Source organism: Lodderomyces beijingensis (assembly GCF_963989305.1).
Source record: "Lodderomyces beijingensis strain CBS 14171 genome assembly, chromosome: 5".
Classification (NCBI taxonomy): domain Eukaryota; kingdom Fungi; phylum Ascomycota; class Pichiomycetes; order Serinales; family Debaryomycetaceae; genus Lodderomyces; species Lodderomyces beijingensis.
In genome coordinates, this window is record NC_089974.1 from 1,398,042 (window position 1) to 1,413,704 (window position 15,663).

General features: G+C 46.6%; 6 protein-coding genes across 6 annotated transcripts; 4 read left to right on the forward strand and 2 right to left on the reverse strand. All coding sequences in view use genetic code 12, as the record gives it.

Moving 5' to 3' along the window:
* Positions 1 to 1,391: 1,391 nt before the first annotated feature.
* Positions 1,392 to 4,460, forward strand: LODBEIA_P44830 (uncharacterized protein; the record flags this gene model as incomplete). The annotated part of the gene is made up of 1 exon (XM_066974709.1): positions 1,392 to 4,460. One exon carries the CDS (start codon positions 1,392 to 1,394, stop codon positions 4,458 to 4,460), a length of 3,069 nt encoding a protein of 1,022 aa, XP_066831421.1.
* Positions 4,461 to 5,015: 555 nt separating this feature from the next.
* On the forward strand, positions 5,016 to 5,942 carry LODBEIA_P44840 (uncharacterized protein; the record flags this gene model as incomplete). Its single annotated transcript, XM_066974710.1, has 1 exon — positions 5,016 to 5,942. The coding sequence occupies one exon, from the start codon at positions 5,016 to 5,018 to the stop codon at positions 5,940 to 5,942; it is 927 nt and encodes a 308-aa protein (XP_066831422.1).
* A 1,383-nt stretch (positions 5,943 to 7,325) lies between these two features.
* LODBEIA_P44850 (uncharacterized protein) lies at positions 7,326 to 11,999 on the forward strand (the record flags this gene model as incomplete). Its single annotated transcript, XM_066974711.1, has 1 exon — positions 7,326 to 11,999. The coding sequence occupies one exon, from the start codon at positions 7,326 to 7,328 to the stop codon at positions 11,997 to 11,999; it is 4,674 nt and encodes a 1,557-aa protein (XP_066831423.1).
* A 50-nt stretch (positions 12,000 to 12,049) lies between these two features.
* Positions 12,050 to 13,261, reverse strand: LODBEIA_P44860 (uncharacterized protein; the record flags this gene model as incomplete). Its single annotated transcript, XM_066974712.1, has 1 exon — positions 12,050 to 13,261. The coding sequence occupies one exon, from the start codon at positions 13,259 to 13,261 to the stop codon at positions 12,050 to 12,052; it is 1,212 nt and encodes a 403-aa protein (XP_066831424.1).
* Positions 13,262 to 13,614: 353 nt separating this feature from the next.
* On the reverse strand, positions 13,615 to 15,006 carry LODBEIA_P44870 (uncharacterized protein; the record flags this gene model as incomplete). The annotated part of the gene is made up of 1 exon (XM_066974713.1): positions 13,615 to 15,006. The coding sequence occupies one exon, from the start codon at positions 15,004 to 15,006 to the stop codon at positions 13,615 to 13,617; it is 1,392 nt and encodes a 463-aa protein (XP_066831425.1).
* A 173-nt stretch (positions 15,007 to 15,179) lies between these two features.
* Positions 15,180 to 15,641, forward strand: LODBEIA_P44880 (uncharacterized protein; the record flags this gene model as incomplete). Its single annotated transcript, XM_066974714.1, has 1 exon — positions 15,180 to 15,641. The coding sequence occupies one exon, from the start codon at positions 15,180 to 15,182 to the stop codon at positions 15,639 to 15,641; it is 462 nt and encodes a 153-aa protein (XP_066831426.1).
* Between the last annotated feature and the right edge of the window lie 22 nt (positions 15,642 to 15,663).

Below are 15,663 nucleotides of genomic sequence, written 5' to 3' on the forward strand. Positions count from 1 at the left end.
AGCCCATCGGAGGAGTAGGATTTTTTTTTTTTTTGCTTGCGACGGAAGAGTCCGGGAAAGGAATACTCCGTTGATGTGCGGAAATCGGAATCGAACCAGAGAAGAGCCACCGGTGAGACGATGAACAACGTCCACACAACAAATGCCAGCTTCACAGCTCTTCCATTTGCCAATCGACAGAGGTTGCATTGCGTCCTCTTGCCCTGCGTCCTCTTGCCCACCATCATGGTTCCCCAAGGCCACGCCGCGGGGAGTCTCGGCACACCATCTCTTTGGCTTGCTCTGTTTACCTGGGGCGGGAGTAAAAGCGGCAAATCATGTGATTGATGCATGTGTTGTCCTTGCGCATGCTGAGTCTCAGATGTACGCTTACTAAATGGGCTGAATTCCGTCGTCTTTGACAACGTGCAGAGTGCAGAGAACAAGACAAGGAAACGGAGACAGAGAGAGGAAGGGCTCTTTGCTTCTTGAGCCGGTCTTGTCAGATACAACCGCGCAAAGCTATGCCGTGCGAATGGGATCGCCAATCTGCCTGTTCTCTCAGGCCGCCTGAAGCCAATGAATATTTAAGGAAAGTGGGAGGAAGAGAAAAACCCCCCTCTCTACGGCAGCCGGGATCTCTGCCTCGCTGTCTCTCTGTCTTTCTTTCTGTCAGTATGCGCTGGAATGCTTGTGCTGTTGCAAGAGTGAGTGGGAGTCACATGGGGCAGAGGCTCGATTTTTCGGTGTTAGTGGTGGGTGGTAGATCGCTCTCGCATCTTTCCTTGTTGACAATGAAGCTTCGCTCACACATTGTTAGTCCCTAGTCCCTTGAAAATACTAGCTGTTCCGAGGACTCTCTTGCTCTTTTTCGAGGCGCTCCCTACACGAAAGAGCGCCCTTTGTTCTTGGGGATCTACTGCTTCGTTCGTCCCCTCGTGAGTGTAATTGAGGAGTTGGCTCTTGAAGGTGACAGAGAGAGCGAGGGAGAGTGTGTGTGTTGGTGAAAGAAATAATACCCAATATATACACACTCATACTCGCACACACCAACTACAACCATTCCAACTACCACCCTTCTTTCTTACAACCAACCAACCATCCACGCAGTCTTACAACAATCTGCACTAGTCCAAGTCAGAAACATCCAGTATAAGAAAAAAAACGGGGGCCAATTTTATCTATATCTACTTCAAATTACAAGTACCAGGATCCATCACATACACACACTCTCTCTCATTGAAGCAACAGCATTTTACTAATAGTATATATATTCATACACACATATACATATATATATACTTGACCAATTTCCTCGAGCCAGACGAAGATCAATCTTCTTCAACTAGAAGTAGCTTAAAGACCCAAAATAAAAAAAAAAAAAAAAAAAGAAGAAGACGAAGAATAGAAGAATGTCGGGAGAAGTATTCACTGGCGGGGCAACAACGTCTCAGCATGTCGATGCTCAAGACGATGATCACTTTGAAAATACCACATTCAAGTTGAAGAGAACACGATCATTGGGCTTGTTGGACGAGTTTATACCCGACAAGGCCAAAGAGCAAGCTCTTGAAGAAGGCAAAGTTTGTAAGCATCCAAACAGTGAGCAATCACCGTCCTTGTCAAGCAACAGAGACGACGACGAGTCGAAGTTTAGCGACAATAGCCGACCTTTGAACAGCATTGACACAGATACCAACAACAGCTACTACAACTCATTGGCAACGTCGGGTAGTAACCAATCGACGTCGGTTTCGTCCTCGCCATCGCCGGTGGCCTCGCCAACCAACCCCCCAGCAGTGCAGTCGCCAGAGTTGATCCCTTATGACGACACCGATCTTGCAGTTGAGCCTTCCAGACACGTTGACTACTTATCCCACCAATGGAACGTCAGCGACATTTCGAAATCGTGGAGGTATGTGATATCGAAGAAGAGAGATGTCGCAAATGCCGCTAGACTTGAAAATGCGTCGTGGAGAACTTGGGCCCAGAGAAGATCGAATTTGAAAACCATTAGTCCCGAAGTCGTCAACTGGTCAAAGGAAAGCGACGTTACCTGGCTCTACGGTCCAATCTTGAATAACAATAGCAACAATAACAGAAATACCAATAATAACAACAATGGTGGTAGTAATAATAATAATAATCAATCACCAGGGCTGGAAAAGAATGCCACTTCCAACGATGAAAATAAAGATATTCACTCGATTCATGAAGAACCACTTACTACAGTCCCCGTTGCAGGCGACCTTTCCGTTGCCAAAAAGGCCAATAATTCAAATGCTCCAAAACCAATTTTGAAAAGAAGAACCGTGGAAGAGTCGATAATAAGCCACTCAAATTTGTTGAAGTTGAAATTGGCCACGTCTCTACATCAAAAGAAACAAGATCAAAAGGCAAAGCACCATGCAGAGTCAAGTCACCACACAAACGATTCCAACCCGGATGAGTTTTTCGACTACAATGCATTACTGAATAAATTAAACTCGCAATATAGCAACAAAAACCCCACTGATAATGCGCAAGTGGCGAGGTTTCAAAATTTGTTGAACAACTCCAACTCCTCCTCGTTATCGACAATAAAACAGGATGAAGATCTAATGGACGCTGATCTGGGCAATTACGCGGAAGACGTCGCACCTTCTCATTTCCAAGCTGGGCCCAAGAGCAGAGATGAAGTTGCCTCGAAAAAGGATAGACATATCCATTTCAACGATGAAGTCAAGCAATGCATTGCTTATGATGCAAGCTCCGACGACGAGTATGAAGATTATAGCGACTCTGGAAACGAGGATGACACCGAAGTTTACGACGATTACAATGATCAAGTCAATGACAATCTCATTAGAAGCCACTTTTACCAGCGCGATGGAGACGAAGGAGACGGCAATAAAGATGGCAAAAATGACGATAATGACAACAACGACGTTAACGACGACGACGATGACGATGATGAAGACGACGACGACGACGACGACGATGATGATGATGGTGGGTTCTTCCTTCAAGTCAAGTCGAGCTCAGGTGCGCCTTTGAAATTCAGCAATAGCAACACCAGCCGTTCAGCCAGTATCAAGAGTGCCGATACTGCTTCAGAAACAGAAACAGATTCAAGATTGAGCGGCAGGCCCAGGAGCTATAAAACCATCCACCTTTTGCCCTCGACCATCTTGAATTACGGTTCAGACGACGAGACTAGCGATGAAGACTACCCATACACGTCGAGTGTGTCGCACAATGTCAACAATGACGTGAGTCGCGGTTACGACTACTACTACGACTACAATACCGTGTACACTTGCGACCCCACTCATCCAACGTTGCAGAGTTATCAGAATACCGATGTCATTGACGTTCCGGAAAACCTTGAAATTGGCTCCAACATCAACTACGAGCTAGTCGACGACAAGGACCTTCCACCTGCGCACGAGTTGGCTGCTAATTCATCTATCGAAAGTGGTACCCCTAAACAGTCGCCGGTATTGTACAATCTGCCTTCACCAACCTACAATGCAGCGGACGCGCATCATAAGCAACTGCCTTTCCAACTAAGCGACTCTGAAGGTGACTCGGATGACGATGCCGACTGTCTCAGTATTGGAACAAGAAGATCAAGTCAGGGTATTATTGAGCTGGTATTGCACCAGGGTCATTTATCCGAGCTAAGGGAGAGTGCCCAAAAAAATGCAAATGCCAATGAAGGTGCTACAAAATCCACCTCGTCCGAGGCACAATCACAACCACAAGAACAAGAACAAAAACAACCTCAGTCGCAGCCTCAGTCACAATCACAATCACAATCACATTATCGGCAATTGCAACCGCAGCCGGAACCGCAACCAGTTAACGAACCTGTATCGTCGATCAACCCTCGCCACACCTCCAATAGCCTTTCCAAACAATCTCGCAGCTCGAATTCATTATCCCAGCTGTTTCTTGGTGGTGGCAGCTTAGAGTCAACGGCACAAGACAAGGCATTGAGCAAGCTGTTCTTCGGGGCACCTTCAACTTCCTCGTCCACCACCAATGAGCTGGAACTGAAAAGCGAACCAAAACCAGAAAAGCCCACGTTGGCTCGAACATTGTCCAACACGAAACCTAAATCCTCGTTATCGGAAGCCATCGCCACCTCGGAAAACGCATTTGGCGTTTCGCCGCAATCGTCTCTGGCCTCTTCGCCAGTGTCCAAATCTCACGATATAAAGCAGAGTGCGCAGCCACCTAGAAAAGGCGCGTTTCTTCTCGACAACGGCTCTGAGTCCGAATCGGAGTCGGAAGATGAAGGGATGGTGATTGGGGCAAGACCCGGCAGCAGAGGACAGAGTTATACCACCTTGAGCCATTTGGCCGACAAGAACGGAATACGGAACGTTAACGGCGGCGGAGTGCAGCCCGCGCCGAATGAACAAGAGGGCGACGAAGAAAAGAATAGAAACATCATTGGTAGGACAAAGGGACTTGCGAAGCATTTTTTTGGCTGAAACTTAAAAAAAAAAAAGAATGAATTTGACGTTGATGATACTGGTGAAGGGGAAAACGGCAAGAGTCTTCGTCAAGAGTATAAGTACTTATAAGTAAGTATATATATAAAAAAACGACATGTAAAGATAGAAACTGAATCATCCTTTCTCTTTTCTTCTCTTTCCTCTAGCTCTGGATGACCCTGAACTCTCTTCCCCCCCCCTTTCTATGCTGGAGGCGGCATCCCAGCCTGAACTTTCTTTCTGACGCTGTTGCATCGCACCTTCATCAAACAGCCACTTGCGCGCACGCGCCACTTTATAACCAAAAAAAAAAAGAGAACTAAAGCGTACCACCCCCAAATCTCACAACAACGACGTCATTAACGACAATTTTAACGAATTCAGGTTATCTTTATTGCTGCGTTTAAGGCAAGGGAGTCTGAGGATTAGGGAGGTACAACGAGTCCTCACGGCAAGATCTAATCGTACTCATACATATATAAATACAAAGACCACGGGGCGGGGGAGCGATACAGTTGCTTTTTTTTTTGATAGTGTTGAGATCCATCATTGATGCTTTCGCTATTGCTCCAGCCGATATCGATAGCGCACGCGCCGCACGCGAAGCCGGGGGGCGACGACGATGGCAAATGCGAGCTCGTGGGCACGTTTTCCTTGCTCACGCAGGCTTGTTTGGGACTCTTGTGCGTGTCGTGCTTGATCATTAAGCGATTTTACGAGTACCCTATCCGGAGGACGTGGCTGGTGTGGAGCTTTGATGTGAGCAAGCAATTGGTAGGCGCGTTGGGTGTGCATGTTTTCAATGTCATTTTGTCTATGCTCAAGACCACCTCGCTGCAGATGATGCTAGCTGCAGCAGAAGATGGTGGCGGTGGGGATGCTGATGGTAGTGATCTGGATGATCCGTGCGATTGGTATTTCCTCAATATCGTGTTGGACTGCACCATTGGCGTCTACATCTTGTATTTGGTGTTTCGGTGCGTCAACCATTTGTTGAAGAGGTATTTCCAGGTGACGCAGATTGACAGCGGAGAATACGGCAACGTCAACCACCCGAGCTTTGTTGCGTTCTACAAGCAACTCGCGGTGTATTTCTCCTCGCTCATGATCACCAAGTTTATCTTGTATGGCCTCGTTGAGATTTTCGAGCGGCAGTTGTTGTGGATCACGAGCAGGATCTTGCTTGCGTGGCTCGATGAGTTTCCCGAGAAGTTTGAAATTTTCATGGTGATCTTTGTTATCCCCATCATTATGAATTGCTTGCAGTTGATTTTGATTGATAATTTCATCCGGGGACAAATGTGGGTCGAAGGGAATAAGCTCTTGCGGTTCCGGTTCCCGCAGTGGGACGAGGAGACTGAGAGCGTGCGGCAGCGGGAGATTGAGCTGGTTATGCGTGAGGAAGAAGGGATCGAGGCGGGCAAGGACGATGATGAACCGCGTGTTACGAGTACGGGATACGGTGCGGTTCACGAATGAGAGCCCAAGATGAAAGTTTTATTTGGTTTTTTTATTATAGATTTATATACAACTTTGTTTATTTCAATTTTTAATTTTTTTGTTTTTTGGTTTGTTGGTTTCAACAACGATTGCATTCTATTAAATTAAACGTTTCACGAGCTCTAATTGTATATGCAGATGAAGTTTCTTCCTTAGACTCCCGGCTGGATCGAGTCAGGGGCAAAGTTATAGGACCTCATGCAAGACCAGTAGGCGTCGATTTCCTTTTTGCAATTGTCGTCGCTGACTCCGTGCCATAATGCACATTTGTCTCTGGCTTCCCTTTCCTTGATGCAAACGCAGCATGGTTTGGGTTTTTCGTCTTTCTTGGCTTGTTCTTTAGCTGCCATTGTCAAAGTAGGGGAAAATGGAATTGGAAATGGAAAAAAAAAAGGAAAGTTGGTGTGTTTGGGCTACTATGGATTTCTTTCGAGTGGTGGTGATGAGTGGGAAAGAGCAATTACTCGATTTTACGCAATAGTACGCTAGCAGCTGATGGAACCCTGCGGAACCATGTGGACTGATTATCATCACCAATGCCCGACGTTTCCTCGTACACTTAGCAAACGCACGATAAATTGGTGCCTAATAGCAATTTGGGACCGCGATACAAGAACCCGGGTTGGGGAAAAGGGAGAGGAGGGACGACTGTAGTGGTGGCCAATTGAACCTCGTACCTTCCGTCGTAATCTGCGCAAATTGAAAAACAAAAAACCGCCCAATTTCAAGCTATTCACGGTCTCGTTGTTCCCACGGAATTAGCTGTTTCCGGTTTCAACAAAGCCAAATCTGGACGGTTACTGATTTTTCAATCTCATCGATTCACCAAGCGTGTCCCCGTAAAAATTTCGTTCTTTACTCCCCTATGGGTTGTGGTCTCTGGAACCCCACTTGCTTCTTTTCTTACAGCCAAAATGTGTGTCGATCGAGTCGAGTAGTAAGCTTTTATTCTTTCGCGACACCGGAGTGTCGTGAATTGCATTGCGACACTGAAGTGTCGCACATTTTACACGACACGCAATTTCTAGACACTAAAGTGTCGCAAACTTTATACGACACGCAATTTCGAGACACTGAAGTGTCGCAAATTATATACGACACGCAAAAACGAGACATACCTTTTTTTAGTTTTTTTTTTCACGCCAATTTGCAGTTAGGGGTTCTGGCTACTACGTAATTGGTATCAGCGATATCGAGTACTGGCCAACGTTCAAACAAAGGACACTTAAAAATAGAAGTTTAAACACCCACTTCCGGCCCCCTTGTTTGTACCGACCATCACCGATCTTATTCAAACAAGAAACACCAAAACCCCTTGCATTTTTTTTTTTTTTTTTTTTTTTTTTTTACACACACACACACATGGCAGATGGATCATCTTTTCAGATAAATACACCCTCATTCGAGGAAGGTAGTATCAATTTGAACGATGATCTAGCCACAGGGTCAGACCGGTCTGACGCCAACTCGACCGTGTACGAGTCGTCGTCGAATGCTCGCTTTAGCAGCCATCCTTCCAGAATCCTGACCCACAAGCGCACGGGGTCAATGGCGTCGCTTTCGAATTTCAACCAACGGCAAAGTTTGGATATCGAGAGTGTGGCCCTGAACAACACTTTTTTCAATTTCGAGGAGAACGGGAAAGACGAGTATTCGCCATTGGGGCAGAACTCGATCTACGAGTTGACCATTGGCTCGGATGTCGCGCGTCTGAGGCGGAACCGGACTCCAAAGACCTCGGTCACGCTACACGGCGGAGCCACCACGATTGCCAACATCCACACTCCAACACACAAGGAGATTCCGCAAATACAGCTACAGCGGTTAAGGAACAAGGTCAGCAACCACACGATAGAGGAGAAGTTCATCAACAACATAGCTGCCGAGTATAAAAAGTACGAACAGAGCTATCGAGCCTTGACGGAGGACTCGCTAAAGAAACTTTCGCAGACGGCAGAGCAGGCGCTCTCTGCATCCTCATCGATAGAAAACTTCCATCCCAGCGAAAAGAGGCTGCTACTACCACTACTGCTGCTGCTAGCGCAAATCCCCGAGGTGTTTCTAGATCCCGATCTAAAGTTGGACGATCCGCGCATATTCAAGCAAGTCTTGCAGGACTCGGAGTTGAGGCTCGGCGAAGAAGACACTATTATCAAGGATACTGCATTGCAGGATAAACTATCGCATTATTTAGACATTGTGGAAGTCAATTTGGTTTCCGAGATTGAAAAGTCCTCGGACTCGTTTTTCGACGCCATTGGAGATATCGAAAGCATCCAAAAGAATGCTGAGCATTGCGTCAAGAACTACAACGCCATAGCTGAAAAGCTCGCGATTCTTGAGCAAAAGCAAGCGAAGCAAGCAATCAGGATTCTCGAGAAGATGATCAAGAAGCGTAACGTCGAGTCATTGGAGGCATCTGTTCATCAACTCGAGCATGTCACCGCCATGACCCAACGTGCAAACAAGTCGTTTCAAGATAACGACTATTTCAAATGCTTGAACGAAATTGTGGCCGTGGAAAGTCTTATATCGGGGATTCCACACGATAGCATAATTGACGACGCAGTGAAAAGCATCTACCCTAATCTCCCAGTTATCGATTTGCAAACACTACCTGCATTGATCCATCTACAAAACGACTTGCAAACGCTTAAAACGGACTGCTCCAAGAAATATATAGAGGACTTTGTCGAGTTGTTGATGAAAGACTTGAGAAATCACTACACAAACGTGCCAACACGAGACACTTTGAACAGAATGTACGTTAACAAAGACAAGACAAGAAAATATGCATCAAAGCCCGTCAATTTGCGGTATCGAAACGTCGAGGACTCGGTGAAGCTGTCACTAGAGGAGTTTGTCAAAAATCTCATAAAAGCGGGCGAGCTTGCCAACGCTTACACCGTGTACCAGAATAGATTTATCAATGAGATTAAGGAAATCATCAAGCTGAACTTGCCAACTAGCACTGCAACTAGCACTGCAACTGGAGCAGCAACTGCAGCAAGTGCCACCAACTCTGCCCAAAGCTCAATCGAATCTACTCCAGTACCCGAATTATCCAAGCCTGGCCAAGCCCCAAATGCCATGAGCGCCAACATCAAAGTGTTGACTCCAAAAGAATTCGAGGAAATGCTTTGCCAGACGTATGCCCAGTTGTCGGAGTGCTTGAGGAGGTTGACTGTACACCAAAAGTTGTTGCTTGACATTGCATTAACCACTTTGCCCCCTACCGCTGAGACAAACATCATGTCCTTGGACATCACAAAGGCAATCCACAAGGCCATCGAGTTGACTCAAATACGAATCATGAAGGTTATCAGTGTGCGACTGGAGCAAACAGGCGACTTGCCGGTGCCACTTTACTTACGGTTGTACTCCATCACATCCGCCTACCTCCAAGAATGTGAACTTATAAACCCAGCATTTAGCTTCAGCGGCGCAGGAAACGTGTTGAGCGAATGGTTTCAAAACCACATTACTTATTTTGTGCATAGGCTTCACGTCAACTCTTTTAAGCAGATGACAGCTAGCTGTGCCAAGGAGACATGGAAGGTTCTTGAAGAACCTCAAGCCCTTAAACGTGCTCAAGAGTCCATCAATGAAGTCAGTGGCTATGCCGAGTTTGTTCAGTCCAATGGGGCAAAGGGGTTTTCCGGTGCCGAGTGGTTAAACGCATTTGACTTTTATGAAGATGACACCGACAAGAATAACAATAACGACAATGACAACAGCAACAACAACAACCGGCTGCCAGTGGAATCTACCGAAAATACCGAAAACGGAGCATCGCCGTCAACGTTGTTTGTTGGTGAAGACAATGAGTTTATTGTTCCCAACTTGGCAGTGGTGGTGGCGAACCATGCAAAGAACTACTTGATAGCATGCAAAGCGTTTCCGAATTTTGTATACACGATAGAAAGCAACCTCCTTCTTTACTTTAAAGACCTCAATTCAAAGACATCGCAAGCTGTGTTGGGAGCTGGCGCAACTCGAACCGCGGGACTAAAACACATTACAACAAAGCATTTAGCATTATGTATTCGGTTTATCGAATTCAATATAGCATACCTTCAAAAATTGAAGGGAGCGTTCAAAGAAGCCAAACCACAAGACGAAGACGAGATGACGTTTGCTAAAACGATTAGCAACTACAAAGACCATGAGACTGAGTTATTCGCCAAGATTATCACCATTATGCAAGACAGAACCGTTTTGGGTTGTAAGAAGTTGTTGAGCATTGATTGGTCGGTGCCGCTCAAACACCCGCAGCAGTGCCACGGCTACATGGAGGATTTAGTGCGAGACACGTCCACCGTGGCCAAGGTTTTGATGAAGTACTTGCCGGAATTGAAGTACTCGCTTGTGTTGCTGCAAATCTTTGATAGCTACAAGAGACTCCTCGTTGAAAGCTACTGCACCAAGTTGCCCGCATTCAAGGATTTCAACGAAAAGCACAACTTGTTGCGGGACATTGACTATTTCAGGGTCAAGCTTGGCGATTTGCCCGGGTATGGAAATTCGGGACAGGTGATTTGGGAGAATGTCAATCTGATGCCGACGGAAGAAGACGTTCAAATGGAGGAAAAGATGAGACAAAGTGCAGACCTTGAGAAAAAGAATAGGGAAAATAAGGAGAAGATGGAGAATAAGAAGAAGAATATGGTACAACAAGCAGAGACGCCAGCAGCGACGCCGGTAGCGACCGCCACTCCATTAGTGGGGAGGCTCTTCCAAGGGTTGGGTTCAGGTCGAAGCTCATTTGAGCAAAGTGCAATCCTGACGAAGGAAAATCTTGCCGTTAGTGATAATAACGGCGAGAATCAACAACGGGCGTCGATTGACTCTGCTTTGGAAAATCCCACGAAACTGACATCACCGATAGCTGAAGCAGCAAAACCAAGAGAGAAAGAGATTAACGCAGATGTGGTAATTACTGCAGATGAAACTGTCACTAAGCCAGCCGAAACGCTAAAAAAGGACGAGCCGGATGTTTTGTTTGACATCAATCAGGAATATCTGGAAATTTCATCAGGAATCGAAGAGAAAGAAGACGGGGAGTCTCTGGAAACCAAGGACAAGGATAGCGTTGCAAAACTGGAAAACGTGGCAGTAGATGGAAAGCAGCGTCCTGGCTCAGTAGAGTTGGACGAGGCGAAAAAAATTGACGCACAAGCAGACGATGGACCTAGCGATGTGGCAAATGGGGAGCCATCGCCAGTAAAGGACGAAAATGTCCCTGAAAATGTCCTTGAAAAGGAGGATAAACAAGCTTCAAAAGGGGCACCGGAAATTGATTCGCTGGCGCCAAGGAGTCAAGAAAGTAGCGAAGAATCACAATCGTTCAAAACTGCCCCTTCCGAACCCGCAGAACTGAGAGGGTTGGCGCAGCAAGAAGAAGATACTCCACAAGTCTCGCAAGAGGTGGGTAACTCTAAGGTTGAGGCTGACGCTGAGGCTGACTCGGCTCATGAGGAACTGTCCGTGCCCGGCAAAATCAATAGCGTAGTGGACCAGCAACCTGAAGTAAGCGGAAATGCCGAGGGCAATTTTGCTTCTAATGATGAGACCAGCCCGCAAAAAACAGACACGATCGAAAACAACAACGAGGCAAAATCAACAGAGGGAGCAGAAAAGGAACCAATTGATGAGCCGGTCGACGCTTCCAAACATGACCAGGTCATGAAAACCGAAAATGACGCAGTTGATAGTGCTGCCAAACGGGGAAGCGTTGAAGAGAGTCCTGAAGCGGGAAAGGAAAGCGATCGATTGGAAAGGGAAGAGCAAACTGCACACCAAGAAAAACCGGCCAAAGAAAACTTGCCAATCTCCCTGGAGGCTAAAGAATTGAATGTAGAGGAAAGCGCAAAGCAGGTTGAAGATGATGAAGAAGAAGGAGAAGGAGAAGAAGAGGCCGATCTTGATCCAAATCAACCTCCAGCTAAGAGCGAATCTGCTCCTACCAAACTGCCGGGTCTCACCAAGAACCAAAAAAAGAAAAAGAATCGAAACAAGAAGAACAAAAAAAAGTAAGATAATCTAGTCATTGTATCGATGAATCAATAAATAAAATAAGTAACCAATCATGCGGATAAATTGTAGTTGCCATCTTTGTCCTTGACGTAAGCCTTTGGATTTTCCGTAATGATACCATCAATCAACGCATGCGGAGTCACATCGAATGCGGGGTTCCACACGGTTATACCAGGGGTCGCGATCCCAACCGTGATCTTCTCGCCAACTTGCAGTCCATTCAACACGGGCCCCACAAGCGTAGTCAACTCCTTTTGAGGTCTCTCCTCGATCCTGATTCCAGCGCCATCCGCAGTATCTAAATCAATCGTGGTTCGCGGCGCAGCGACAATAAACTTGATGTTTGCATTTTGCGTCGCGTTGAAAAAGGAAGCAATCGTCGCAAGTTGGAAGGTGCCGATCTTGTTTGCGGTATCGCCATTCTTGACGATTCGATCAGCTCCCACAATAATGAATTTCACCGGTGATGACTTGCCGTGGATGACTTTGGAGTGGCTCAAGCTCGCGATCAATGACGACACCATGTTGTCGCAGATGAGCGTGAATGGGATTGATTCGTACGCTAACTCGTACGTGGTGAGCTTGGCGCCTTGGTTATACGGTCTCGTTTCGCAGGGGTAGACGTGATCCAAGTAGAACTCGTGGTTGCTGGTTTCTTGGTTCAATTTCAGAAAGGTGGAGCGGATGATACCTAGAGCAGTGCCGTGTCCTGAGGTAGCTAAGGACCCAGTATTACATATCGTGATGATTGAAAATGGACCGGTGAAATTTTCCAGCTTGAGCGACTCGACGATGTAGTTTAAGCCATTGTCGCCGATCTTGAAGTTGTTCGCGAGGTCGTCGTCGTACAACTGCACTGCGTACTTGTAAATCTTATCGTATACTTCGTGATCCACCTTGTGTTCATCGTCGTAAGCGGATAGAATCAGCGAGATGTCGTTTAGGGCATTGGCCAAGTTGACCGCGGTAGGGCGCGACTTGATCAAATGAGCCAACGCCAGTTTCAAATCGGCAATGGTGCGTTCGCCGTTGCCGGATTGGAGGTGGTTGAAAGTGTCCACCACCACAGAGAACGCACCGACGATGGCGATCGCTGGCGCACCGCGCACTTGCATCGACTTGATGGCGTGGAAGGCATCGGTGGTGGTTGCGATGGGGATGTACGTGGTCGAGTAGGGGAGAACTAGTTGGTCCAAGATCTCGAGCTTAATTTTCTCCGTGTCGAACTTGATCGCTTGAAGAGTTTTGGCTTCGTCGGGCATGACTTCGTTTCTCTTTTTTTTTTGCTTTCGCTTGTTTGTTGGAAGGCCTGGGTGGAGTCTCAGTTGACAAGTGATGGTGAAGTGGGCCCCTCGTGGGGTGGTTTACTCGTTTTTCAACTGTGAAAAAAAAAGAGTGTGGCGGAGACTTGTAGCCGCATCGGGGAATTTTTTGGGCATATACTGTGCTTCAACACGAGCCGAAGAGTGTTTGGGCAATTGTGTGGACGAGTCGAACCTCTGAGCACCAAGAGGCGGCGGTAGTGATCTATGGAAAGAAGGAGGAAATGTACAATAGAATACAATGCAATACAATACAATCCATTCGTTTCATATAGATACTGTTTGTGTGTGGTCTAGAAGATGAGCCTGCGTATCCCTTCAATCTGCCATTCATTTGTAAGTGGGTTCCACTTGCACCCCAAGAGTTTTCTCCCCGTGATGGGACACCTTCCACCTTTGTTGATGTCAATTATTGTCTCATCAACCACCTCCTTTTTCTCGACTTTATGCTCTTTCTTCTCATCAGAGTCTTCAATATCAGACGTCTCGCTTTCTTCGCTGTCATTCTCTTCCTCCTTCTTCAGTTGGGCTTTCTTGGACACGATGATGTGTGACTTTTCCAAGTAGTTGTATATGCACGAGTAGTCGAACACGTACCCGGTTTCAATGATGGCGGGATTCGTGATTTCCTTTTTGCACAAGGGACAAACTTTACCTGATTTGTAAGGCTTCTTGTTGCGTTTGTGCTTGTCCTCGTGGGCACGAGCTCTTTGCTGGCGAAGTGCTCTGGTTAATGAGGATGGAGGCGGCAAGGTGAATGTAAGAGCGGTGCCTTGATTCTTCAAGAGCTTCTTGGAGAAATCCGAGTTGTTCCACCACTCGAGAAACTTTAACGAGAAAATCGCCACGGGGAAGAAGGTGCCCAAGACGAGCTTGGTTGCTTTCCAAAGCGGGTGCTGAACTCTCCTACTGAGCAAATCAAGCACAAATTCAACTGTCGTGGGAGGTGCAATTTTATTTTGTTTCTCGTGGTCTTTTAGTTTCTGATCCGGCTCGTTCTTATCGTAGTCGTACTGATTCAATCGACTATAGTTCATCTTGAAAAGAAATGTCAATAGAGTCGGAGACTTGGAAGCACCGCTCAAGTACATCAACGTGGTTACAAAGTTCGCCAACCGGTAAGCACTTTGAACATAGGGGTATAGTTCCACGAATTTCCGCTTAATCTGGATTATAATGTTTTCCTTCCTGGTCAACGACGCGTGCGGATTCAATTGGTTGGTGATGTATTTGGTGTGCCACACATCGTAGCAGTACTGCAATTTTTCCGACAAAAATGTGACACCGGTAACTTCGAAAAGAGAAACGAGCTTCTGCACACCCGTGAGTTGTCTTCCCTCTTCAATCATCGCGGGGACCAACTGCGTCAATTTGCCACTATTGAAGTTTCCCTCAGAAAGCGGAGTTTGGTTCACCCGCTTCAACCCGTAGAAGTTCTCGGTGAAGGAGCCTTGCCAGTAAGTCAAGAAATACCATTCAATAAAGCTTCGCAATAGCAAATTGATCTCATCGAAGTAGTTGTTGATTTTGAGCAAGTACCGAGGATACCTGCCGGCATAATGAACGAGGATATATCGCAATGACGGCGAGAGAAGCGACTCGAGTTGGTTCGCTGATATTAGCTCGAATAGCGTTGGTCTTTCCGAGTCGAGCTGGGAAGCATCTAACGACGAGTAGTACTCCATCTTGTCTTTGGAATGTGAGATGTTGAGATGGTGAGATGAGGAGATGGTGGTGTGGGAGGTTCCTCGAAACCTTTTTGCGGAGAGAAATATATTTTTTCCAAGTGGCACACCGAGGGTGGGAAGCTGCACCAGCAACAGCACAACCACCACCACACAAGCCCTTGGTTTCAAGAATGATGGATCTGTTGCAGAGCTTGAAGAGTATCTTGGCCGGCCTCGATACCAAGAGCGCGAAAATCAAAGCCTATGGCTTGGATAAAGTGGACCTCGAATCCTACGTCGACGTTGCTGAGATTCCAAACCCAGCATCGTACACCTCGGCTCCCGATTTGGTTGCAAAAAACGGGCAGGTGTTTAAATTCAAACAAATGCCCGACTCTGCGCTTGAGAATGGCAACGGTGAATATGGTACGTTATTACTGGATGTCTCCACTGACACGGACGTTATCTTGACGTCTGAAACAAATGCGTTTCAAGTGGATATATCGACGAATTGGAGTTTTGCAACTCAAGCCTCAGCTAGTTCCATGTCGAGTGGTGCTAGAGATGCTAGAGGCATCCATCTATTCTCGGATGATGTATTTGACGCATATTCACCGCCTACCATTATTGATTCAGAGGATAAGAACATTTAACAACAACTTGCGTGTGCGTTGA